General features: G+C 36.2%; 1 protein-coding gene across 7 annotated transcripts; it reads right to left on the bottom strand.

Moving 5' to 3' along the window:
• Positions 1-1,497: 1,497 nt before the first annotated feature.
• Positions 1,498-25,092, bottom strand: LOC131153105 (uncharacterized). Of its 7 annotated transcripts, none has more exons than XR_009136161.1 (9): positions 24,494-25,092; positions 24,005-24,082; positions 23,770-23,912; positions 15,380-15,450; positions 14,861-14,956; positions 2,511-2,603; positions 2,278-2,373; positions 1,856-2,026; positions 1,498-1,772 (listed from the first exon to the last, which is right to left on the bottom strand). XR_009136161.1 is itself a non-coding variant. In XM_058105159.1 (8 exons), the coding sequence occupies exons 1-7, from the start codon at positions 24,971-24,973 to the stop codon at positions 2,291-2,293; spliced, it is 1,044 nt and encodes a 347-aa protein (XP_057961142.1). In that variant the 5' UTR covers positions 24,974-25,069; the 3' UTR covers positions 1,498-2,038; positions 2,278-2,290. The 7 variants fall into 7 exon arrangements, 4 of the variants coding, with proteins under 4 accessions (XP_057961142.1, XP_057961143.1, XP_057961141.1 ...); XR_009136162.1 differs by having other exon boundaries at positions 1,856-1,947; XR_009136160.1 differs by having other exon boundaries at positions 1,856-2,038; positions 24,494-25,082.
• Positions 25,093-26,164: the final 1,072 nt, after the last annotated feature.

The raw sequence follows: 26,164 nt of genomic DNA, 5'->3' as shown, positions 1-26,164 counted from the left end.
TGGGAATGCAGAAACATACCTTGAGGGTCCCATAGCGCGGTGACACGTTTCGAACAATGGGCCAGTGGGGCCCACCACTACTGAGGAACGTGACAAGTGACAACATTAGCATGCATACTGATTTCTGTTACACTACAAGTATCTGTCTGAATTGATTGTTTTGGTTCGGTTTCGGGTTTGAATTCGGGTTCGGGTTCGGGTTGTAATTAGTAAATACAAGTATTCCCAAGTACTTAGGATTTAGAAGACATTTCAAAATATAAAATAAAATATTGAATAGTGAATTTAAATCCAATTTTCAAGTTAGTTTTAAGTTTAATATAAATTTATTATTAAATTATTTTATTTTACATGTCAAAATATGCATTATTTTTAAATTTAATTTTTTAGTTATCAAGAGTATAATTACATAAATTATAAGTTCTTTATTTCACTAAAGGTAATTTTTGTATCATATATTTAACTAAAATTATAAACAAAATTAATGTAATTTATTTTTAAGAAAAATTTATTATTTTCATTTTAACCACTTGAATTTTTTTGTCATTTTCATTTTTTATAAAGGATAAAATTATAAAAATAACCTTTGAGTTTCCCTTTTGTCAAAGACATGTTTAACAAATTTTAAGTAAATTAAGAACTTTATTTCTATCTACAGGCATTTAACTCAAATAAATGCTCTCCTAATATACAAACAAAACAATGTGATGCATGAAATTGACTTTTGTAAAATTTAGTAAGAATATACACATCTTTTTAGATATTTATATTCTTTCCTAACTTACCTTCTGCTAATAATAAAACATATTTTTCTCCTTTAAAATTTGATCCAAAATATAAAAATTAAAAAAAAAATAAAAACCACTTTTGAATTTCGTAAATCCCATGAATCTTCGACAAAAAAACGTAGTCCTCCCATGTTCAGCAAAGTGTACAAAACATTAATTAATTCAATTTTCTTTCAAAAGATTATAATTTTTAAAATTTTACATAGTTTTAAATGGTTGCAAATGCAAGAGAATGATTTTTAAGCAATTTAAAATTTGTTCTTTTTAAAATTATTTTTTATCATTTTTTAAATATTTGATTACAATTTTTTATGAATATGAATATGCTAGTTTTCAAAGATTTTCTTAGAAATAACTAGTTGGGTCTTTTTAAAAGTGCAAATATTTGGCACAAAATCAAATTGTGGTTTTGATTGGTAATTTGGCCGACTTAAATGTCAATGGATATATTAGCAATTGACAAAAAATTATTAATTTTTTCATTCAAAATATGCATTGTTACTAGCATATTCCAACATTAACAATCACATCAATTTGTCAATCTATTTTACATAAACATTTAATATAATTGCATATAAAATATGAATATAAAATTAATAATGAGCAATGCTTGAACCAAAATGATCCATCCTGAATCAATCAACTGACTGATTCACTTCTAAAAACCCATCAAACCAAGATGGGTTTTAGGACATTGAGCCTCTTAAAATTGGGAACTTAAATTTGTATTGTCATAAATTTAAAAATAATTTAACACAATTTTACATTTTATTTCAAATTTATACAAATTCAAATCTATAGACTAAAGTTCGTTCCCAAATGAACAAACAAAACGGCAACACATTGAATGTTATCCCAACACATGAATCGATAAATCTGATGGGAGAAAGAAGGTAGTATTGAACTCCAGACACTCTTCCATCTAATGCTTGAGCATACATAGCCGCAGCTACTAGCAGCAATTCAGGGAGTACAACCAGTAATCTACAACAAAATTTTTGTTGAGCAGTTTAAAATAACAAAGGTGTACAAGTCAGCGGCAGAAGGGCAGGGCCATGAGGCATTACCAGGGCCACGGTCCATTCACATGCCACACCACAAGCCACCACCTCAGTTTCCATCCAAAATGTAAAACCATATCATGCTGGGCAGAATATATCTGCAAGTATTGCCTATAATTATTCTTACAGATTGCTTTCAAGCTATCCTTAGCTCCATAATTCGTCCATAAGCTCGTCCTATGATTAATACTAGACAGAAAAATGAGTTGATAATTTATGGAATAAAACGTGATAGCAATGCAGGAAATCATCATTCAGCATCATTAAATCAAACATTAGGGCTTTTTTTTTGGGGGGGGGGGGGGGGTGGTGTGGGGAGAGTTTGGGGAGAATTGCTGCCTACCTTGAGAAAGGTGTCAACAGATGAAGGGGCGGGGGCGGGGGCGTGGGGGGGGTGTGGGGAGAGGTTGGGGAGAATTGCTGCCTACCTTGAGAAAGGTGTCAACAGATGAAAATCTGATAATCAGGTGTTTTATCCCCTACATTTAAGTAGTTGACATCAACCACGACTTCCCCAAAATCATCTGCACAACTCCAATAGTTAACATTAGTTTGATAGTCCTGGATTGATGCCATAACGGTGAATTAAAATTCTACTTTTGATTACTATAATACTTAATAATTTAAGATTGCCTACGAAAGATGACACTGAAATTCAAACCTTCATATATGGTTCTCACGTATTTTACGTATTCAGGTATGAGATCTCTATATATGATTCCTCCAGGGTGTGCATCCAGCACCACCAGAACACCTATAAAAGCCAAAATTAAACACAATTCAGATATCTACAGAACCACAATAATGAACATTCCTTCATGCTATGTTTGACAATATGATTCTATAAAATCATATCTGCAGCATCGAAATAAAATTTTAAAAAATAATAATAATTAGAAAACAGTTGGACAAAGATGGTCACCGAACTGGTCACTTCAACCCAATTTGGTTACTGTACTTTAATTCCTACGATTGAAGTCATTCAGCTTTTAGAATTGGTTCAATGTCATCCAAAATCCAATGTCTGTTAAAGAGAGTGGACAGAATGCTGCACTAGCATCCCAGCCAGCCTTCTACAATGCCTACTCATCAGTCAGCTTGACCAATTTTAAAGTGCCTTTTACTAACACCCAAATCCTGAAAGAGACTCTCTTGGCTTCCCTTTTACCCTCACTCGTCTATACTCCCAGTCTTCTTATCTTACCCTTCATTCCCGCCTCATCACTCAAAACCATTTTTTTTTTTAAATTCTCGTTGGGGCATGTAGCTAATCTGGCAATGACCTTGGCTCCTCTCTTGCAACTCTTCAATTTGATCACTGGCTGCTGCCACAAGGACATCACAGGTGTCACTGGACTCTTCAATGATGGAGTTTTCGGTTGTCAGGAACGACTGCTACTTGCTGAGATGTGCTTCTGGCGGCAACCAGTGCTCCCCAAAAATTAGTTATAGCTCTGTCATTGCTCTCTGAGTGCATCGGTCTCGGGATTGGTTTTGATTAATGGCATTGATTGGTGGGGAAGAGGAAGGTGTGGTTTTGATGTGAGGGGTGTTAGGATGTGTGGCTCGTATGAGTGTCGGCAGCCACGGCAGCCACACCACCCAGCAGAAAATGTTGAAGCTGGAGATGGACGGCCACCAACAATCTGCCTACCACGTTGACATTACAGCTTCCATATTTGACTTCTTCCCCCTCCCATGTGTATATATATGTGTTTGTAATTGTGTGTGCTGTGTGTGGTGAACTGCAGCAGTGTGTAATGAGTTGCAGCTGAGTGCAGCAAAGTTGCAGTGTGTGTGTGCATGCAGAGAGCTGCATTGTGAGAGTTCAGAGAGCTGTGTTGCAGAGAGTGTGTGGTGCTGTGTTGTGAGGCAGAGTGAAGAGAGAGTGAGAGAGGAGTTGAGGGCAGTTGCCTCCTCCTTCTTCTTGTGTAATTCTCCCAGTGATTATAGTAAATTTGTGCTCTCCCGTGAACGTAGGTCACAGTGGACCAAACCACGTAAATCTGGTGTTCCATTCTTGTTTGTGTATTTTTGCTTGTGTGTGATTGTTGCTCATAGATTTACCACCAACAAATGGTACCAGAGTGAGGTTTGAGCAAAATCTCCGGATCGAAGCAAAATTCCCAGATTTGAGCCTCTGCCCAGTAGCTCGAAACTTGATTTTGAGACCACCACAATATTCCTCTCGTCAAGACGAAGCCAACGGTAGTAACCGGAGCTCAAACGGAGCTCGTAAGAAGCCGCACGCGCCACTGGCGTAAAGACCGCAATGCCTTCATGCGTCAGCAACTGATTGAAAAGTGTCCTCGCGCGCGCCCACGCGCCGGCAAACATTCGGCGCACGATTCGAAGGTTGAAGACACTGACGTCAGCAGCCATGTAAGCGCAGAGTCAGCGCTGCGTCAGCCAGCGTCAGGCCACAACAGCGCACCGCATCAGCCAGCGTCAGGCCACAACAGCGCGCTGTGTCAGGCCACATCAGCGAGCCACATCATCGCTAAGTCAGCTGCACAGTCAGCGGCCACGTCAGCAAAGGACCGGTGACACGTCAGCAGCCGTAAAGTGACACGTCTGCAGCCGTACAGTGCCACATCGGCAGCCGGGACCCACAGCCACGCTAGCAAGTGGGCCCCATAGGAGGTGGGCCCCAGTGACACGTCAGTAGGTGGGCCTCACAGAAGGTGAGCCTGTTGCCACATCAACAGGTGGGCCCCAGGCCACATCAGCAGGGTGAACGCGGCACCACGTCATTAACGGAGGAATATTCCGTTAAAGTTAACGGAATAGTTTACTTTTGTTGACCAGTTTGACTGAGAGTTTGATCGGGCTTGTCGAAGCCATTTCGGGTCGATTTTTCGAGCGGCTTGAACTATTTCTAAGGTTTTCGGCCGTTCCGGAGCCATTGACGGTGTCTGTTTTGTGAGAATCGGAGTAGAATGGCAGGTATTGACACTTCGAAGTTTGAGGTGGAGAAGTTCGATGGGCGGAACAACTTCAGTTTATGCCAGAGCACGATGAAGGACATTTTGGTTCATAAAGGCTTGATCAAGCCGTTGATTGGGAAGAAATCAGATGATTTCAAAGATGATGATTGGAGCGAATTAGAGATGAAGATGGTCAGCACAATCCAATTGTATCTAGCAAATGAAGTTAAGTATTCGGTGTTAGACGAAACCTCACCAATGGAGCTCTGGAAGAAATTGGAGCAAAGGTATATGTCAAAGTCCCTTACCAATAAATTGTTTCTGAAGAAGAAACTGTATCAACTTCGAATGAACGAGGGAAGTAGTCTTTTTTATCACATAAACTATTACAATAAGATTTTGACCCAGTTGTTGAGCCTCGGCATAAAGATTGATGAAGAAGATAAGGCGTTTCTACTATTGTCGTCTCTACCAGCTTCATTTGATGGCCTGGTAACTGCATTGCTCGTGAGGAAGGAAATCTTGAAGTTGGATGAAGTGATGGCATCACTTCAAGATTCTGAGACGTTAAGAAAGCTGATTGTGGCGTCTCGTGAGCAAGCTTTAGTGGCTAATAGTGAGAGACAAGGAAGAAGCAAAGATCAAAAGCTTGGAGGTAAGCAATGGCGTTCGAAATCAAGAGGACGAGATACGAGCGAGGTCGTATGTTACTGGTGTGATAAAAAGGTGCACTTCAAGAGGGACTGCGAAGATCGAAAAAAATACGAAGAAGAAAAGAAGACAGGGGACGGGGTCAATATATCGGAACATGCCACATGGCACGGTAATGACAAGGCCCTTGTAACGGTAAGTAGCTCACATTGACAAATCAACCGAAGAAATGTGCAGTGTCGATACTGTAAGAAGCACAACAATATGAAGAGAGAGTGCCGAAAATTGATAAAGAAGAACATGAATGCTCATGGTAGTCCAAACAATGATGGATGGGTTTGGACTCTGGGAGTTCAGTTCATGTCTGTTTTAAGAAAGAATTTTTTCATTCTTTCAAAGAAGTTCGCGGTACGGTATCACTCGGTGACGAGTCTTCATGCGATGTCAGAGGGATTGGATCTGTGAAGCTGAAGATGTCTATTGGAGCGGTCCGTATTTTGGATGACGTTAACTTCGTTCCACAGATGTGAAGAAATTTGATCTCCCTTAGTCGATTGAATTTTAAGGGCTGTCAAATCTATGTCGCAGGCAGAGCTATGGAGGTTACATGACACCATGGTTCGAAATCGCGGTCGCGGGTAACGTCGCGAAACGGTCGCGGGTGTCGCGGGTGTTACGTAACGGGAAGCGAGCGTAACGGTCGTGAATTTTTTTCACGCATACACAACCATGCCAAAATTAAAAAAATAAGCATGAAATCCATTAATACATGATTTTTAATGAATTTTGAAGGCTTTCATTCAACCTACAAATGCTTTTTAATAGGCATTATGATTTTTATATTAATTTTAGTGCGCTGTTTACAAAAAAAAACATATTTTTTTATAGTTTACATTTATTTAATGAGTAAAAAGATGTAGAAATGTAAGAATCAATTAATTAAAGTCATAAAGTTACTAAAAATGAATCAATACTCAATAGACTTGATACTCAATATACACATTACACATACATGAATTTAAAAAGTGATTAATATCAAATATCAATAAATAGTTGAAAATATATGAATACAATATTACAAATTTATAACATAACACATGTCACCATCAAAAAGAATGACGTGGAGGGTCTTCATAATTTGCATCTGTATCTTGAGATTGGGATAGGAAATTATCTCCCCATCCTTGTGGAAATACATAGTTGAATGAACCCAAGTTTGCGTCATTTTGTTGTTGCTCCTGAAAATGTACTGGTGATGAAAATTCTCTTGAATAATGTCTATAAGTTGGGGCAGGGGCTGGCTCTGGGTAGTGTGTAGAAGAAGACTCACTAGATCCTGAGATTCCTGATCCACTCGGATAAAAATGTGAGTCACGAAATGCATAATGTGGATATGCTAGATGAGATCCATATGATTATGATAATGAACCATCTAAACCAAAGTCGCCAAAACTACGAACCACACCATATGAATCTTTAGTAGAATCGCTAGGGTCACCACGAGCACTCCTTCTCCTGGGTTGTGAAGATTGGTTCCCTAGAGGAATACCCAAGTCATAATTTTCAGGTATGTCATGTAGTCCATAAGAATCAGAAGGATATATATCCCTTGCAAATGATGTCCCTGTATCATATCCATAATTATATTCTACACCGTCGCCTCCACCACCACCACTGCCACCCCCCCCAACCCCAACTCCAGCACCACTATTACCATCATCATCACTTGGTGGCCTCAAACCAAGATTGTCATCACTTTGTGTACGTTCAGGGCTTGAACTTGAATCATCATGCACGTTTATTGGTGGTTGATCATCTCCTTCTGTAGTACCACCAACTTCTTCATTTAACCAATTTGAATTGTCCTAACCGTCGAATAGTGGTGTCTCTCTCTCTTCTAACCATTGACTTAAAGGATCATCTTCTTCGAAAATGTAGTCCAAATTGATAGGATTGAAACTCTCTTCAATTTCTCGTTGGCTTCTTCTCATTGTACATCTTAACTTTAACCTCATGTTGTAATGTACGAAAACAAGTTTTTGTAATCTCATGTACTTTAATCTATTTCTTATTTTCATATGGATGAGGCTAAAGGTGTTCCAATTACGCTCACAATTCGAAACTGATGTGGTCTGGCTAAGAACTCTAATTGCTATTCTTTGGAGCTCAGGAGCACACAAGCCATAATGAATCCACCATTCAGCTGCATGAATAATTAAATAGAGTTTTATGTTAGTATAGCGTATATTTCAAAAGTCAAATTTGAACACAAAGAGAGAAAATAGAGTCATTCTCCATTATTTAGCTATATAGTCATATTTACTAGGATTTGTTTGTTTCACTGCCTTTTGAGCCAACGGGGTTCCAAAAGTCTCCTACCTATCTCGATATAGCAACAACTAAAAAAGAATGATTGTGAAATATAATTAATTAATTAGATGTATTAATAATTATTCTTAAAAGTATTACAGAATACTAGAACAATTCATTATTCAATTTAATGGAACCAATACTTACTTGATTAATAGCCCGAATTTGAGTATCTATATCGGGTACCAACTTGGTTATCACTTTTTTAACTCCATCCATGACTTCTCTAGCAACTTCAGGAGAAGGTGGGGCACCATTAAGAAATTATGGGTTTAAAAAATACCCTACAATTAAATTTAGAAACATATTAATCAATAGTTTTCTAATGCAACTATGCATAATTTAAAAGTTAAAATAATAAGAAATTGTATTTGATTTACACTTACCAGCAGCGTGCAAATCTTAGTGCAACTGAAAACTCCACTGGTTGTCAATAATTTTCCAATAGTCTTTGTAAAACCGGCAATCTTTTTGAATGACCAACTTCGCTCTATCAATTGCCTCGTATATGAAGCTCATGGTTGGTTTTTCATCACCATCAACCAATTTAACAACTTTCACTAAGGGTTCTTACACTTTAATCAGAGGCATTTTGCCAAAACTCTTTGCCTAAGATAATTTTCTTTAAATCATATGCTGGGTCTGATTTTGCCATTCCAAACCTTGAGTTTTTCCAAGCATCAAATATAAACATTTCCCTTAGTGCTTGTTTATGCCTGACAATAGTCTCTAAAGCAATGAAATTTGTGACAAATCAAGTGATGGCAGGGCGACGTAACTCTCTATTATTTGTGAATTTCTTCATAAAATTCACTGTCCATGTGTGGTTGTAAATAAATGAGGTTATTGTTCTTGCATCTTCTAAAACCTTCTTAACGTTACTTTTCTTACCAATATCTTCAAGAATAAGGTCTATGCAATAAGTTGCACATGCTGTCCAATAGAGATTAGGCCTTTTCTGCATTAATAATTTTCTTCCTACCTTCATTGTAGCTTCATTATCAATCACTATTTGGATAACATTCTCCTCTCCAATTTCTTCAACCACCTCGTCCATTAATCTGAAATGAAGTTATAGATTGAATAATTACTACTATTTAATTAAAAACATGCAAGTCCATAATACTATTTGCATATACAATTAAAATTAAAAAATTACCTAAAATAATATTCAGCTGTTCTGCTTAGCACATCAGAGGCATCAACTGATTTATGAAACACGGTGCCTCTATCGCAATAAACTAAAAAGTTTATAATGTGTTTTCTAGTTGGTCCTGACCAACCATCACACATAAGTGTTACACCTCTCTCCTTCCAAATTCAAGCAAAAGAAGCTATATAATTTTTCATTTCTTGATACTCTTGCTCCAAATAAATTTCAGATATCTCATAGGGTGATGGACCCTTCACCCCCTTTCCAACCTCTGCAGCAATATCAAGCATAGGCTGCATAAATGAAGAGTCAGTTACATTCGCTGGAATCCGATTATAAATTAGGAATTTTCCAACCACTTTTCCTAATTTACTTCTTAAACCTTTCAGTAACTTTGTGTTGATTTTTAGTTGTTTCGCACTATTTACTTTTTTCTAAAATAGGATCCATTGCCTTTAGTCTAACTTCAGGGGCATCAGGATTGATCCATTGTCGTCCACTACCTCCAGTTTCTCGACCATTATAAGATCGAGCTCCTGCTCTATTGAAACCACTGGTAGCACCACTGCCAGAGCCACCTCCTCTTCATAAATATTACCCCTTCTAGTTGTTCTTACTCAAAATCTTTGTCTCTCTTCCCATTGTTGTTGTGATCGTATGCTTTCTTGTCGAGCAAATCTCATACTTTCTTCTTCCAAGTCTTCTTCATCGCTCAAATTCTCAAAATCTCCTCTAATTTGGGCTTCTGCTTCTTCTTGCCTTTTTTGTTTATCTCTTTTCTTCTCAGCATACTGTTGTAGATGTTTCATCATTTGTTCTCTTACTTGTGTAGTCACATTTGAGCATCCAGCTACTTGACCCTTTTTATTTGCCAAGTGTTGTTTCAAGCGTGTAATGCCCCCTTTGATTATCTTCCCACATAACTTACACATAATAACATGTCTATTACCGTCCACCACAGTACCAAAATGCCATCCAATATCCTCCCTAGGTAAGTTTTCATTTCCTCTATCACGTGACATATTGATAGACTTAATTTGATGATCTTTCCTCTATCACGTGACATATTGATAGACTTAATTTGATGATCTCTACACAAAACATAAAGAAAATACAAAGTTACAACCTTTCTACAATGACAGGAATAATATAATTAGTAATTTAGTACATATTAAATAATAAGTACTAAATAGTCCTAATTTTAAATATTTATTACGTAAAAATAAAGTATAATATTTGATTAAAAATAATAAGTAATGTTTATTATTTTTATATTTAAATAAACAAAATTATAAAATATTAGATATTTTATTACAAAAAATATATATTCCGTTATCTTTAAAAAGATATTTTCATTATTTTTTATAGCTTGATTTTATTTTCATTTATAACTATAAGAAATTAACATTGTAATTTTAAAGGTGAAAAAGATTTTTGCTCTACTTTCATATGCATCATAGCATCATAAATAGAGATCCACACATTACAAATTGACTATTTAATTTTTAAGCATTTTCTCAGTATATGGATTAAAAGTAAATTTTTCTACAAATTCTAGTAGTAATTAGTAAAAATCAGATTTATTAATGTATTAACTATTAGGTTAATTTTTTTTAATTAAGTTATCAATTTTTACTTTATTTAATAACTAAAAACAAAAAATCGATGTAAACATTTATTTTACCTAATTTTAAATTTAAGGTCAAAATGATGTTTTAAAACTTAAAAAATATTAATAAACAGGGTCACCCTACTCAAGAAATGGCAAGTAGATACACATGTAACATAAAATGGGTGACAGATGTTGTTTAATTTAATTTTTTTTATAATATGAATATTATTTAATATTTTTTCAATAGATGGGAGTGAATATGATATCTTCTTTATCAAAATGACCACTTTGTCCTGCTGACATAAATAGTATGTTAGCCAATTGGTGCCATGAATTAATTTTATTTCTATAAGTTTGGCAAATCCTAAGACTAAATATTATAATAATTGTGCAGAGCATTCCTTGGAATTCTTTAAATGGTGAAAAATAGAGCTCAATTAAGCCTAAATAATATAAAATGCCATCACATGGATGTCTTGTGTACATACATTATTTTAATGCTTTGTTTATGACGGTGATTGGTGAATGCAGTAGTGGATATTCAAATATTATTATAAAAAAGGCTTCAATTATTATTGGTAAATATTAATTATTTACTAACCTTAAAAAATATTAATTATATACTATTAATAATTGCTTGCTATGTCATGGAATTAATTTTCATAATTATCTTTCAAAAAATATAATACAATTAAAATATTTATAAATTAAGAAAATTTTATTTTACATAATTATTAATGATTTCTAATTTTTTACTCTATTAAATTACTTTTTTTTTTTAATTCAATTTAACAAACCTATTTTACAACAAAATATAATTTAAAAAAAAAAAAAAACATAATGACAAGTGCTGTGGGTGTTAAGTGTTGAGAGTTAGAGTGTCTCATACGCTGGGGCCTGGGAGTCGAGTCAGACCGAGAGAGGGGAGGGGTTCGAGGGAACTTGGAGGAGCCTCGAAGGAGCGAAGGCTGCGAAGCACAAAGCAGCGATGACTCCAAGCTCCAAAGCTGAAATCAAGAGGCTGGCTGGTGGCGACTGCGACGACTAGCGGAGGAAGGTGCCGATGGGCTATCGGCGACTCGCAGGGGTGGCGGAGCTGCTACAGACCTGTCGCCGATGACTCGTCAAGCTGTTGCAACTGCAAGTCTGCAATTCCTGAGTCCTGGAAGGCTACAAAGTGCGAAGATGAGTAGATCTGCTTGGTGTGCTCACTCTCAGGCTTCGAAGCCATCTTATTGCTTCGGCCAACAAATTTTCAAGGTCAGTTTGTAACTTTCCATTTTACCCTTTGAATGGCAGATGGGTGTGGGGATTAGGAAGAGGGGGAAAGCAGCGCTGCTGCCTGCAACAGAAAGCCTTCAGCGAATCTGCAACCTATCAGCCATGTAACGGTCCGTAACGGACCGTTACGACGTGTAACGTTAGGTATTGGCCGTTACGTGCCGTTACGTCTCCGTAACGGCCATTACGGCCGTGAATTTTTTCCCAACTGCATTATCGGCCCGTATTGGTTTCGGGGCCTCCGATTTCCGTTACGTATCGGCCGTTACGCTACGTAACAGCCGTTATTTAAAACCATGCACGACACGACTCAATGATATTCACTGGGAAGGAGTTTCGTGGGCTATATCAGTTGATGGGAACCACGATGATTGGTGGTTTGACCTCGGATGATGATAGCGGCACGTCGTCAAAAACGAACAGACGAGTTCGGTTTGCCGATGAAGAAGGCAGTACTCTTTACATGGTTCAGACGTTTGAACCAAGTTATGAAGACTTGCCTTGATCAAGTTCGTATCAAGGTGGAGTTGTGGTTTTTTGGGAGTTGATACTCGCCAAGGTGGAGATTGTTAGGATGTGTGGCTCGTATAAGTGTCGGCAACCACACCACCCAGCTGAAAATGTTGAAACGGGAGATGGACGGCCACCAACAATCTGCCTACCACGTTGAAATTACAGTTTCCATATTTGACTTCTTCCCCCTCCCATGTGTATATATATGTGTTTGTAATTGTGTGTGCTGTGTGTGGTGAATTGCAGCAGTGTGTGGTGAGTTGCAACTGAGTGCAGCAAAGTTGTAGTGTGTGTGTGCATGCAGAGAGCTGCATTGTGAGAGTTCAGAGAGCTGTGTTGCAGAGAGTGTGTGGTGCTGTGTTGTGAGGCAGAGTGAAGAGAGAGTGAGAGAGGAGTCGAGGGCAGTAGCCTCCTCCTTCTTCTCGTGTAATTCTCCCGATAATTATAGTGGATTTGTGCTCTCCCATGGACATAGGTCACAATGGACCGAACCACGTAAATCTGGAGTTCCATTCTTGTTTGTGTAATTTTGCTTGTGTGCGATTGTTGCTCATAGATCTACCCCCAACAAAGGGATCACTTTCTAGGTGCCAGTGGGGCAAGCAATCAAGAATTCTGATCTGAAGTCGATGTCAATCAACAATCCTTCCCCTTCCAAAATCAAGTCTATGAATTCATATTCCACCACAGTTAAATTTGTTGCATAGGGGGGCAAAATAAAATCCAATCTCATCCCCATTTCATCAATCACAATTTGATGATCACTGTGTTGCTTAAACAAGACACTAAATTGATTCCGTCTTTTCGGAGTCCAAAAACAAATTCAAAAGTGAAAGCACAACTAATCATGCTTTAGAATCCCCACCAACAATCCATGGCCCATTAAGCAAATTTGAGGTATGATTTGTCAATCTCCATTAGTTGTGCTTGGACTCCAACAGCAAGAGTGATAAAGAGTGCCCCACTAAATAACAGCATCTTGTTTCCTTATAAATCTTCTTATTTTTAGCTGTTTCAACCATCCTAAAAATTTCTTCAGAAAAGTAAGGTCAGTAATTTGAAATTTTTCTTTTTTTTTATTGATTAAAACCACATTATTTATCTCACAGCTCTATGCTCCCCATTTAGTTTATCTTTCTCGCCATTAATGACTATTTTTATGAGCACTGAAAATACTTTTTCATTTATTGAGAGCAGAGCACACATATAAAGAGGCAAATTTAAGAATTTGCAGAGTACACCCTGCACCTCCAATTTTGTGAATCAAACAAGAAAATATAAGAATTTGCGCAAAGCCGCAGAGAAGCTACACATGCCACCATGACACCAAACTGCACATCCATAGCTCTTTCTTCAAAACAAAATCACACAAACCACCAAATCAGACGCAACCAGAAAAATTTGTAAAAGCATATATGTGAATATCATCAGAAAAATCTTATAATATTTGCATTTACGGTTTGTTTTGAGATCAAAGAATATCAAACATACAAGGGGTTACCAAATTGTAAGTCTTCAGTAAGAATCCTTCGGGAAATCAGAAATCAGAAATTCCAGTCAATTTTGGCATCCTTGACATGGACGAGTCCAAAGCCTTCACCGGACTTGTGCTTCGGACTCGTTGGTGGAGAAGGCGAAGAAGTAGCAAGGAAAGAGAAGACGAACAAAGAAGAAAAAGAAAAGGAGTCTGAGAAAAGAAAAGAGAAGGAGAAAAAGAGAGAATGGATGCTGACTGGATACCTAGGGTTGTGACTGGGTTGCCAGCGCAGCATTGCATCCACTCTCTTTACCGAACATTGAATCTTGGATGACATTGAGTCCATTCTAAAAGTTAGATGACTTCACTTGCAAGAATTAAAGTATGGTGACCAAAGTGGATATAATTGACAATTTCAGTGACCACGCTTGTCTTAACCCCATTTCTCTCTCTCTCTCAACAAAATCCAAAAGATAGTAAGTGGGATCCAGTACAAGGCTATTTCCTTTCTCTATTAATAGGAATAACCTTCCATGCTTATATTTCTATTCCCAAATCCAGTCCTTACATTTCGTACCAAATCATAACAAAAAATTAAGGTAAAAAACATCCCTACTTTCATATATTGTTGATTGAAGTTAAACAGGCCCATAGAAAGAAATCAAAGAATAAAAACAATATATTCATATTAACAATTATTGATGCTAAATTGGTTTTCATGAACTCAACTACCATTATTCAGGACTCACTAATGTTTAAGCATGCAAAAAAGTTATCAACTGCAGTATGAACACGGAGCCTTCTACATTTCACTCCTAATCAATCAGCAACATAACATCAACTTATTACATGGTTAAATGCTGTAAACCATGCCAATAACACATCAACATTGCACATATGGCCAGCTACACTCAAATTGAACAATTTACACTAATTAGAGCACAACATATAAGTTGTATCAATGAGTAGAAATGGTTTAATATTGGAGCAGGAAAGTTTTTCCAGAAGAACAAGGTAGGAGAGGTACCAGGGGCCGCCCAAGGTTCAGTGGAATCACCAGGCAATGGAGCCAGCCAGAGAATGTTACGGAAATTCATTGAATCATCATATGTCACTGTAGATCCTGGAGGTGAGAAAAACACATTTCTATCAGCACCACAACTGCACAATGGGATGGATCAAATTCCCATGCCCAGTAGCTCTATAAGGTAGATTGTCACTAATCATTTCACTACTCAATATAACATGATCATTAGATTTTGCCATCTCCCAGTGCTTGATTTAAATATCAAAAGTGTATGGAAAGTTTGAAAACAAAATTACTTTGTAAACTCCATTCTAATTTCTTTATTGTTATCTTTTGACACTTTCAAGTCACAGGTTTCAAAAGATATAAAAATAATTGAACAATTAAATTATTAGAATATTAATCTTCAAAAAAAAAAAAAAAGGTTCTTGAACCAATTCAATCTAATGCAGAATGAAATTTGAAAGGAATGAGCAAAACCGTCAAAAACAATAAATATCTCATACAGCCAAATATTACCTAATTGACAATAGCCCATATTGTATGGGAATATTTCTTTTTCGCATGCCGGGTATTCCTTAGCATGGAACCTGCAAATTTTGGTGCCATAAAGTTATGAACCTGTGACAAACCAGAACATACATTTATTTCAAATAAAGGTCATGAGTGATATCTCCCCCCACCACACACACACGTAAAAATCTATTCTACTATAACTCATTATGCATTCACCAAAGGAACAAATACATTATTAGGGGGGAAAAAAAAAACACGCACACAATTAAGCAAGCAGATGCCTCAGATTCCCTGTGCTTAGAAAGCAAGCAGGTCAAGATCACTTTGGCATGCAATAAGCACGATAGACCATCATAAGACAAGTCCTAGCGACTAAACCCCTACGCAAAAATAGATCTTCTTCCTCCTATTCATCTATAATCTGTAAAGTGGGAGCGACCCCATCCTACCTCAATCCTAACTCCTACAAAGTTAAGGCCCTCACAACAAGCACTCCCACTAAGTCTTGCAAATTTATCTCGAAATTCTTCAAAAATATTTTGAATCATGATTGTTGGATCTCTTAAACTTATAATAAATAGGGACAGTAGTTTAGGCTTAACATTGAACTGCAACTATTCTTTTTATTGTACTAGCAAATATGTCACATGCATTGCACATGATTGTGAATAATAATGTGCAAAATAATGTATTTCTAAATTAATAATATATTGTTGTAAATTAGTTTACAAACATAAATGCGTATCCAAAGTTATTTATGGAAATTAATTTTTTAAAAAAATTAAAATTACTAAACACAAACATCAGCATGAGATTCTATCATGACACCATGCGAATATAGGGACAAGGAAACTCAAAAAAATATTAGATTTGACAAGACAAGAATACTCTAATTAAAATTAATATTTACATAACATTATAGACAAAAAAAATTAATAAGTAAATTTTCATTAATTTTATTATTATTTTTTATTTTATAAAAAAATTCAACATATGACTTCTTGCTGTTAAAATATTAAAAATTTTATTGTTTCTAAATTGTGATTTGCTATCTAAAATCTTAATTATTGCTATTAGTTTACTTATGATCATTTAATGAGTTTTTAAATCTTACATAAATTTAAGATTTATTATTTGGAAGGTGCTTCTAGGTCTATAATTTCATTTTAATATTTATCTTTTAGAAATTGTATTAATATTTACCTAAATGATGCAAGACATTTCAAAATAATTTCAAAACACATCAAAGGAATTTATCTATTTTATTTTTGAAAAGTAAATTTTATTTAACATTTTAACACCATTGCATTCAATTTATTTTTTTTATCAAAATAGATTTTTTTACGTCCAAATCTTGATCTATTTAAAATAAAATTTTTAAATGCAAATTTATCTAATTTAATTTAATTTACTTTTTTTCATAAATACTTGCCTTAGTTCTAAAAGATAATAATATTTTTGTCTACAAAATTATTTACATTATTTGTACTTTATATATGATATGTATATACTCTGTCAATTTTTATTTTTTGGCTAATAGAGTTTTTTTTAGGTTCAAACTTTACATATCTGAAATAGATTTTATAAATATAATTTTATCTAATTTTAGTTGAATTATTTTTTTATGAATTTTTTGCATTGCTTTTAAAAATATAGGGATATTTTTGCCACAAAATGATTTACTTCATTCGTACTTATATTAATTTTTATTATAGTATATATATGGATATAGATATATTTATATAATATTGGTTTTTCTTCTTTTTTAACCAAATGCAGGTTTTTCTTTATGCACAAACTTTGATTTTAAGACATTATAAATATAATTTGATCTAGTTCTTTGTTGAATTTACTCTCTCTCTCTCTCTCTCTCTCTCTCTCTCCATATATATATATATATATTATGAAATTTTACTTCATTAATTTAAGAATATTTGGTCTTGCTTTCAACATATAGAACATTTTTGTCAATTAAATTATTTACACTTTAATAATATAGAAATTTACCTCTCTTAGGAATGTTCATTTGATAGAATTTTACTTTTAAAAGTAAGGATACTTTTATCCACAAATTAATTTCTTTTCTTTTTTTTTTTTTTTAATTTGTAGTCTTTCTTTCAAAAGACAACAATATTTTCGTACACAAAATAATTTACACTATTCGTACTTTAATATATGGTATAAATATAAGCTTCTCCAGGTAACTGTAAAGACATGCTGCACATGCATGGATGCATATACAAATGACTGTATGCTTAGCTTATGCATGCTCTCTATCAAAGGGTTCACACATATAAAAATTAAGAAAACAAAGCATATGTAAGAATTCAACATTTTAAATTTAAGATCTAATTATCTAAAGTTCAATAAAATAGCAAGCCTCAAACATAAATTCAAAGAGTGATGCAAAAATATAGTGGCCATTGGCTTAGTCATTACTCATTAGATAGATTATTTGAGCATTCTATAGGTGTTTAGCACATCATGGCAAAAAGCAAAGGAGATAAATACAAGACACAATTAGTTATCCTTTTTTTAGTAGAAAAAGAACTTCATTAACAAGAGAGAGAAGAATTCACAAGAGGCAAAGGACAAGATCCTCCTAAAAAACCAAAGAGAACAAAAACAAAAGAAATTAAAATAATGTCTCCCCCTCCAATTCCTCTAAAGACACAAGTCATCTAACAAAAGTAATCCCCAGAAAAAACCAAAAGAATGAGCCCAAAAAGACAAGGGGAAGCCCATTGTATCCCATGGGAAACAAAGTAGGATTGCTTTTCCATTAAAAAACCTTGCATTCTACTTCGTTCAAAGAGTCCAAAGGATGGTGAAGATACCACATCTCCAAAGAACCATCCCTTCCTTGCTTCCCCCAAAACCTTTATAACACACTTTTAAGAAGGCTTCAAAAGTCCATGGAGAAACCACAACCTCACCAAATACTAAAAACAATAGAACCCAAATCCCCTTAGCCATCCGGCAATGAAGGAACAAGTGAGCAATAGTTTCATTTGAGTCATGGCACATAAGACGCATATCTAACTTATAGATTTGTTAGGCCTCCTTGTCTACAACAAATCGTTGGTGTCGGTAAAGGATCAAAGTCCACATAAAGCTCCTATTTTGAAGGGAACTTTTGCCTTCCAGATGAAATTATTAAAGGAAAAGTGCATGACTCGAGAATTTTATAAATTAAGCAAAAAAGATCTAGTGGGAAAAAATTAAAAAACATTAAAAAAAAAACAAAGGAAACCACTACCCAAATCCTCAAGTCACCTCTCACCGTGGAAGAAAAAAATTCCAACACTCAATAAAATAATTAAATCATCAACCTCTCTCGCATTAAGATTCCTAAAAAAGTAAAAATCCCAAGAAAAAGAGCACCCTTCCAAAGTATAGAAATTAATAATCGGAGAATTATGTAATCTAGACAATTTGATAAGATTTTTTTTGGGTGGGGGGGGGGGGGGGCGGCGCTAAAGACTCCAATAAAACCTCACCTACAAAAGTATCTTCCAAAAACAAATGTTATTTTCAATTATCAACCTGAAAACAGGTAGGAGGGTAGAATAAATGGGCTATCGGAGAAATGAATTTCCAAGGGCTTGCATGAGAAGCACAACCACTTCCTCTAGTATACCACCCATTCTGATGCAGACCATATTTACTTAATTGTCATGTTCCAAAGGGAGTCAACCTCTAAGAGAAACCTTCAAAGACTTTTTTCCAACTAGCGAGATGTTTTTTTATGCCATATTCCCAAGACCCAAACCCCCTTCAAGATAAGGTATTCTAATCCTATCCCAACTTAGTTATGATCTCTCTTACCTTCCCCCAACTCCTGACCAAAAAAAAAATCCCTCATAATCCTCTCCAAGGTCTCTGCCACCTTAGCTAGAATTTAGAAAAGCAACAGCAAATATAAAGGTACATTAGAAAGAGCAGGATTAATAAGAGTAATGTGGCCTCCTAATGATAAATGAGCCCTCTTCCACCCCTTCCCCCACCCCCCCCCCCCCCCAAAAACTCCCTCAAAATCTACTCCCCAATCTCTCTCCACCACAAGGTCCCAAAATGAAGTATAGTTAGGATTACCACCAAGTAGAAGAACAAAATAAGTTAGAGGCCACTCCAAAATGGTACAACCTGCTAGGCCAGCCAAGCCATCTAACTCGGCCAAACCTAATTGATAATCGCTACACTACTTTTTGACATGTTAATTTTAAGGCCTAAACATTCTCAAAGATTTCTAATAAGGTAAGAGTGAAAATTGATAATACTATCCTTTGGAAAAAAAAAAATAGAAGGGTATCATCAACAAATTGGAGATGGGACACTATGACCTCCTCCTTGCGTACCTTGAGACCTCGGATGACATTTGACCCTAAGCATGATTAATCATCCTACTCAACACATCCACAACTAAGATAAAGAGAAATGGGGAAAGAGTATCCCCTTGCCTCAAGCCCTATGAGGCCTGAAACCACTCTCTCAATTGGCCATTCACAATAATTAATACTGTCATTATGGAAAGGCACCCTTTTATGCACTTCCTCCAAACCCCACGAAAACCCTTCAAGGCCAACACATGATCCAAGAAACTCCAACTAACCGCGATGCATGTGAACCGAACAGAATAAACTTTTAACTGAACTGAGCCAACGCATTTACTCGATTAATTCGGTTTTGGCCAAATTATTCTCACCCCCTATTCCCTAACACCTTTGGAAGCCTATTTGATAAGACCTTGAAAAGAACTTTGTATAGGCTAGTTAGCAGGCTTTCTCAATCGGAAGTCTCTCCCCCTCTTTGAATGCTCCTTCTTAGGGACAAGAGCTATAAATGTGGCGTTCACATTTTTCCCCATCTACTCGTTTCTATGGAACTCACAAAAGAAATCCATCATGTCTTCCTGAATCACCTCCCAACTATCCTAGAAAAATGCCATGGTAAACCAATCGGACCCTCAAACCTTACCCACTATCCATCTCAAAACTGCCCCTAGTCTCCTCAATTTCGAAAGGTCTTTCCAAACAAGTAACAAGGATATCATCAATCGGACTACAATTCATACCATAGTTGTTAGAAACTTACGATTCGCGGTTTGATTCATACGATTCGTATCAATCCTACAACAAATCAATTTAAATCTTACTAGCGAATCTAAAAACAACTAAATCATTGTGAATCTAACAATTCGATCTGAAACTATAGATTCACACGATTCTGACCTTGTTATATTCGAACAAACTTGACTAGTTTGAAACCCCCAAAACAACATTTCTTTCCTTTTAGTACTTTTATTTTACACAATTACCTTCCATTCCATGTCTATGTCAATTTTGTGCTAAAAAGAGGCGCAAATAAAGCTTTAGGTCTGAAGTTGTCTTCACAAAATCTTCTTCACACTAGGAGGAGTATAATGTGCTACCATTGATAAGAAGCAACAGACCACTCACCGGCTAAGTTGGTACTCTTGTTTCGTTGTGTTGTTAAGGTTTATAAGTTGATTTTTTTAGTAGTTTGTTCAATTATTATCATTTTTAAGTTAATTTTTTTTTCTTTTTAATCTGTGAAAAAATATGAATGAAATATAATTATTTTTTTTAATTGTTGATAAACATCAAAAGTTCAACTTTTTATTCTTTTTTCTTGATTCCTTTATTTAAACAACATAAAGTTCATTTTTTATTAATATTTCCTGACTTATTCTCTTACTTTTCATTTGTTTAGGGAAAGCATACACATGAAATATGATTTTTTATTGTCAAAATTTAAATGCATTTTACTATTTTTCTTGTTGTTTGTATATCAATATATGCATGTCATTTAAAAATTAATTTTGGAAATTGGTACCAAATCTTACGATTCGATTCAATTCTCGATTTTCGATTCCCAAAACCAAAATTTTAATTCACGATTTGAATCTCGATTTGACAACTATGATTCATACCTTTAATCATCAATGTATTTGTCTCCTTGATCAAATTCTTTCACCTCCTACCACTTGCGACTTTATAGAATAATTTGGAATTACAATCCCCTTCTTTCACCCACTTCATCCTAGATTATGTTTCCAATTCATACTCTCCCTGAAGAGGATAATCTCCAAATCATTACCAAGTTGGTCCCTTCTAACCCTATCCTCTTTGCCAGCCAAGCCACACTCCTCCCACCTATTCAAACACTCACTCATATAGAACTAGATTTTTTCCCTCCCAAATAATAGAAAACTTCCTTGTTCTAGAGTTTCAATCTACTTTTCACATCCTTCAACTTCCTCATTGTCTAAAGCCTGCCTGCCCTCCCTTGAACGTTGCACTCTCTCCATCAAGACTTAATGCATTCCCTAAAAGAAGGGTGCGTCTACCACCTATTCTCAAAGAAAAAAGGAGTACAGCCCTAGTGAACAAGGTTGTTATCCAAGAGAACTGGGCAGCAATTTCGAAACTGGTCTAACTAGAACCCACTGGGGAACATTCGAGAAGGTATCCTCCCATTCATTGGTGAACAAAAAGTAGTCAATACAAGAGGAAGCAATCTTGTCTCCCAAAGCTACCAAGGTAAAGTGGCTTCTAGTCTCTCAAAGCTACCCAGGTAAAGTGGCCATTATTCAATAAGAAATCCTTAAGCCACAATCACAGATAATGGAATCAAAAATTATCATGCTACTACAATTAGTTTCCAACACTAATCATCTCCAATGCAACTGTAATTTCTTGTATGAGCTATGAAAAATGATACACCATTCCTATGCCATAACACAAACATACATGGACAACTTGAAGGACCCATTGTGAGTACAAAAGGAAATGAGAATGGAGTCAGTGATGCCTTATTGAAGGGATATGCACAACCATCAAACCCAATCCTTTGAAAAATTCATAAGGAGACACTCCAAGCTTGGAATCAAACTCCAAACCCCCTTGAATATGAAGCCAATGCTAAGGAAAACAATCATGTGCATTCCTGCAACTAATCATCTCCCACATATGATGCATCTGCCTTCAGCATTTCAAGATTGCCTTCCACAATTGTCCTATGCGTATGTAACCTTTCAAACACCAGTAAAGCTTCAAGGGAGCTCTTTTTATTGTATTTTATTCCACATGTAATAGTATTAGGAACATAATATCTAAAATAATATATGTCCCTGCCTTACTAATGTAGAGTTGAGAAGAAAAAATTATTGTCTAGTAGCTAAAGGATAAATCAGCTTTTAGGGTTTGTAAACATAAGAAAGAAAATGCGTCTAAGGTTTTACTAAATAAGTCTGCAAAAACTAGACCCTCCAAGAGAGGCTTTTATAATGAGCTATAGAAAGGCCTACAATCCCAACCTCTGATCCTTCTAATGAACTTTTATGTCAACCTTACATTATTTAAAAGGCCATATGCTAGTCATGAGATAAATTAGGCAGAGCACCTATAGAAGATTAAGGTGAGGGAGGGGCTGCTAAGATGTTTAGGGCACCTACAACGTAAACCAAATAATGCACCAATGAGGAGTGAGCTAATTAACATTAGTCACAGATGAAGGGGGAGGGATACACTTAGAATAACTTGGAATGGGATAGTAAATATTTAACAGCCATCATTTGTCGAACAATAATGCCACCAAACCTTGCAAAGTGGTGGAAAAGGAATTAAGTAGTTGACCCTACCTAGTGGGACTCAAGAGCTTGGTTATTGTTGTTGCTAGTCATGAGAATACTTAGACCTGGACAAAAATGGGATGCACATTTGAAGTGGATACCAAATTTATTATATATAACATGATTGACATGGCAATTGATCGAGTAGTCCCTTCTTATATCCAAGAAAAGATATTTCAAATTTTCTGGGTCTAATCACTGACCACAAAAATTTCTAGATAGGATAAGTAAGTTGCTATTGTAGCTTCATGTATATGATTCTACTATTTATTGGAATAAATGATCAAAAGATAAAAAAAACACAAGAATATCTAAAGAGACATAAATGCCCTTAAAATAAATAAACTACTGTGGGTTACCCATAGTACCCCTAAACTACTATGGGTTACCCATAGTACGCCTACTCAGTAAATATTCTTCTTCCCCTCTCCTTTAAGACTCCTGCTCTAGCATCCTCGACAAAGTGGTCTTCTTTCACACAAACACAAAGCACATTTAGTAGGCAAAACAACATCACTACATGCATGATTGTTATTTATGCTTCAAATTATGAATATTTTTAATGGAGAAAAAGGTTTTCACCAAGACAAAACAAGTTCCACTCATCATTTACCTCCACACACTTTTATACTTTCAGTTTGGCCCACGTCAAAATATGTTTCAAAGCTTCAACCACTGCTTTCCAAATTCAAGGTAAATAAAATGGAGAAAGACCCCGAGTTGCCAAGTGCCAACTTACAATATGCCAAGTCTTCTTGAATCCGATGCAATGAAAAGGTGACCATGAAATAGATCATAACGACTCAGTGAAACATTCAACCCAATACTAGGACCCCGGGCAGCAATGAGTTCAAATAAAAATTTAATGTATGAATTCAACTCCTGCAAGTTGGGGTGGGGAAGGGAGATACATAACTTTTAAAAGAATCCCGATAATAATGTCAAAAGAAGAAGAAGAAGAATTTGATGCAAACCTCATTAATGAATCGCCTTCCATATGGAGTTCTAGTTAGCTCACATTTGTTCTCCTTTGATCCCTCAACATCAGGCACCTATCACATTACTAAGCAAACCATGATTTACTTAACAATTTGGAATTTTTTGTAGATATCCTCTCTATCCTTTCTACAAGTCAGACATGTTTATAAGCTTTGATATGCGGAGCAAAGTTCAAGCCTTTGATTTTTGAAACCAAAGAATAAAGGCCTCTCTAAGCTCTAGATCCCCCAATACAAATTTGCAGTTTTTGAAATAAAATAGATTTTTTCACTAAACGTGTTATGCACTTTTCAAAATTTACAAGTCTGTTAATATTCTTATTAATAATCTAACTCATTTAATCCTATTTGATAAATAATACATAATTTGCATTCTGCAACACATGTTCGAGTAGAGAAACACGTTATCAGAAGACATTTGTAGCATGAAAATTATAAATAAAGATGAAAAAAATAAACACTTACAGGGATCACAGTTGGATCTAGGGTTAGGTGAATAGCCCCCGGATCGCCGCCTGAATCAACTGCAAGGCGAGCCAGCTCCAGCACTGGCCGAGGGGGCCACCACACGAGCTCGTCCACTTCTCTCCGACTCGCGCCAAGCAAACGGCCCTGGATACCGGTGCCAAGTTGACTCGGAGAGAAAGGAACGAGAAATTTCAAGCACGATCTGAGCTCGTTGGCGACCAGGGGGTTGACGGTCGAAGCTTGCTTTTCAGCTCCCAGAAGAGAGATAAGGTCCGAAGCAGAGGCTTTTGGTGCGGTAGAAGATGACCAAGGCTTGATGGAAAACGACGACAATGGCGGCGACGACGACGATGCCGATGATGATGAAGGGATGGGGGTTGTTAGATGGTGAATGCGTGCGGAAGACGAGGAGTAAGAGGCTGCGAGAGAGAGGGAGAGAACAAGGGCGAACCTCATCGACAGTGATGAACTGCTCATTCTCTCTCTCTCTCTCTCTCTCTTCTGCAAGAGGGACGGATTGGAAGCCGGTTCAGCTTGAAGAGGCCTTTTGGTTTACAACATCAAAATGTGCATGTAAAATTAGATTAGGGATGCCCTCTTTAGCATTGGGGATGGTAAAATCTCCTGGCCCTATTCAGCTGGTTTCTTCAAGCCGGCCTGGTCCATAGTAGGGATGATGTCACCAATGCTGTAAAAGAATTTTTTAACAGTGGTAGATTATTGAAGCAATTTTATCATACCAATATTGCCGTACTTCCTAAAGCTTCCCATGCCAACTCACTCAGTGTTTATAGACTCATTTCATGCTACAATGTAATGTACAAGATTATTTCTAAGATCTTGGAAGCCAGAATCAAGCCTTGCCTGGTGGACCTTATTAACCCTGCTCAAGTTGCCTTTATTTAGGCGAGAAGTAAGGTGAAAAATATTTATCTAGTGTAGGAGTTAATTAAGGGATATGCTAGAAGGAGAATTTCTCCTAGGTGCCTCTTGAAAATAGATCTAAGGAAAGCATATGACACAGTGGACTGGACTTTTCTCTCTGATTTATTGGTGTACCTAAAGTTCCCCCCTATGATGGTTAGATGGATTATGGAGTGTGTCTCTTCCACCTCCTTCTCATTTCCCTTAATGGAAGATTATGTGGGTTCTTTAAAGGTAGGAATGGCCTTCAACAAGGTGATCCCATCTCTCCTCTTTTATTTGTTCTATGCATGGAGTATCTGTCAAGGCTTCTAAAATCACTGGAAGGGAAACTTTTATTTAAATATCACCCGAAATGTGAAGAACGGGGAATAACAAACTTGATATTTGCTAATGATCTCATGTTATTTTCCAAGGGTGACTATGTGTCTGTTAAGTATTTAATGGATTGCTTGGAAAACTTCTCTCAGTGCTCGGGACTTGCAGCTAACTCCCTGAAATCAAGTATGTTCGAAGCTGGGATTAAGGATCAGGAACTGGGGAAAATTCTGAATTTAACCGGTATGTGCTTGGGTGAATTCCCAATTCATTACTTGGGTGTCCCTCTACTTTCTTCCAGGTTGACTTCTATGCACTACAGTCCCTTGGTCAATCGTATTTCTGACTTGTTGAAGGTTTGGCCAAGGAATACCCTCTCATATGCATGGAAATTGAAGATTATTAATTCAATCATTCAAGGGGTGC

Source organism: Malania oleifera, chromosome 4, assembly GCF_029873635.1.
Source record: "Malania oleifera isolate guangnan ecotype guangnan chromosome 4, ASM2987363v1, whole genome shotgun sequence".
NCBI classification, from domain to species: Eukaryota; Viridiplantae; Streptophyta; class Magnoliopsida; order Santalales; family Ximeniaceae; genus Malania; species Malania oleifera.
This window is presented reverse-complemented; position numbering and strand designations above follow the sequence as displayed.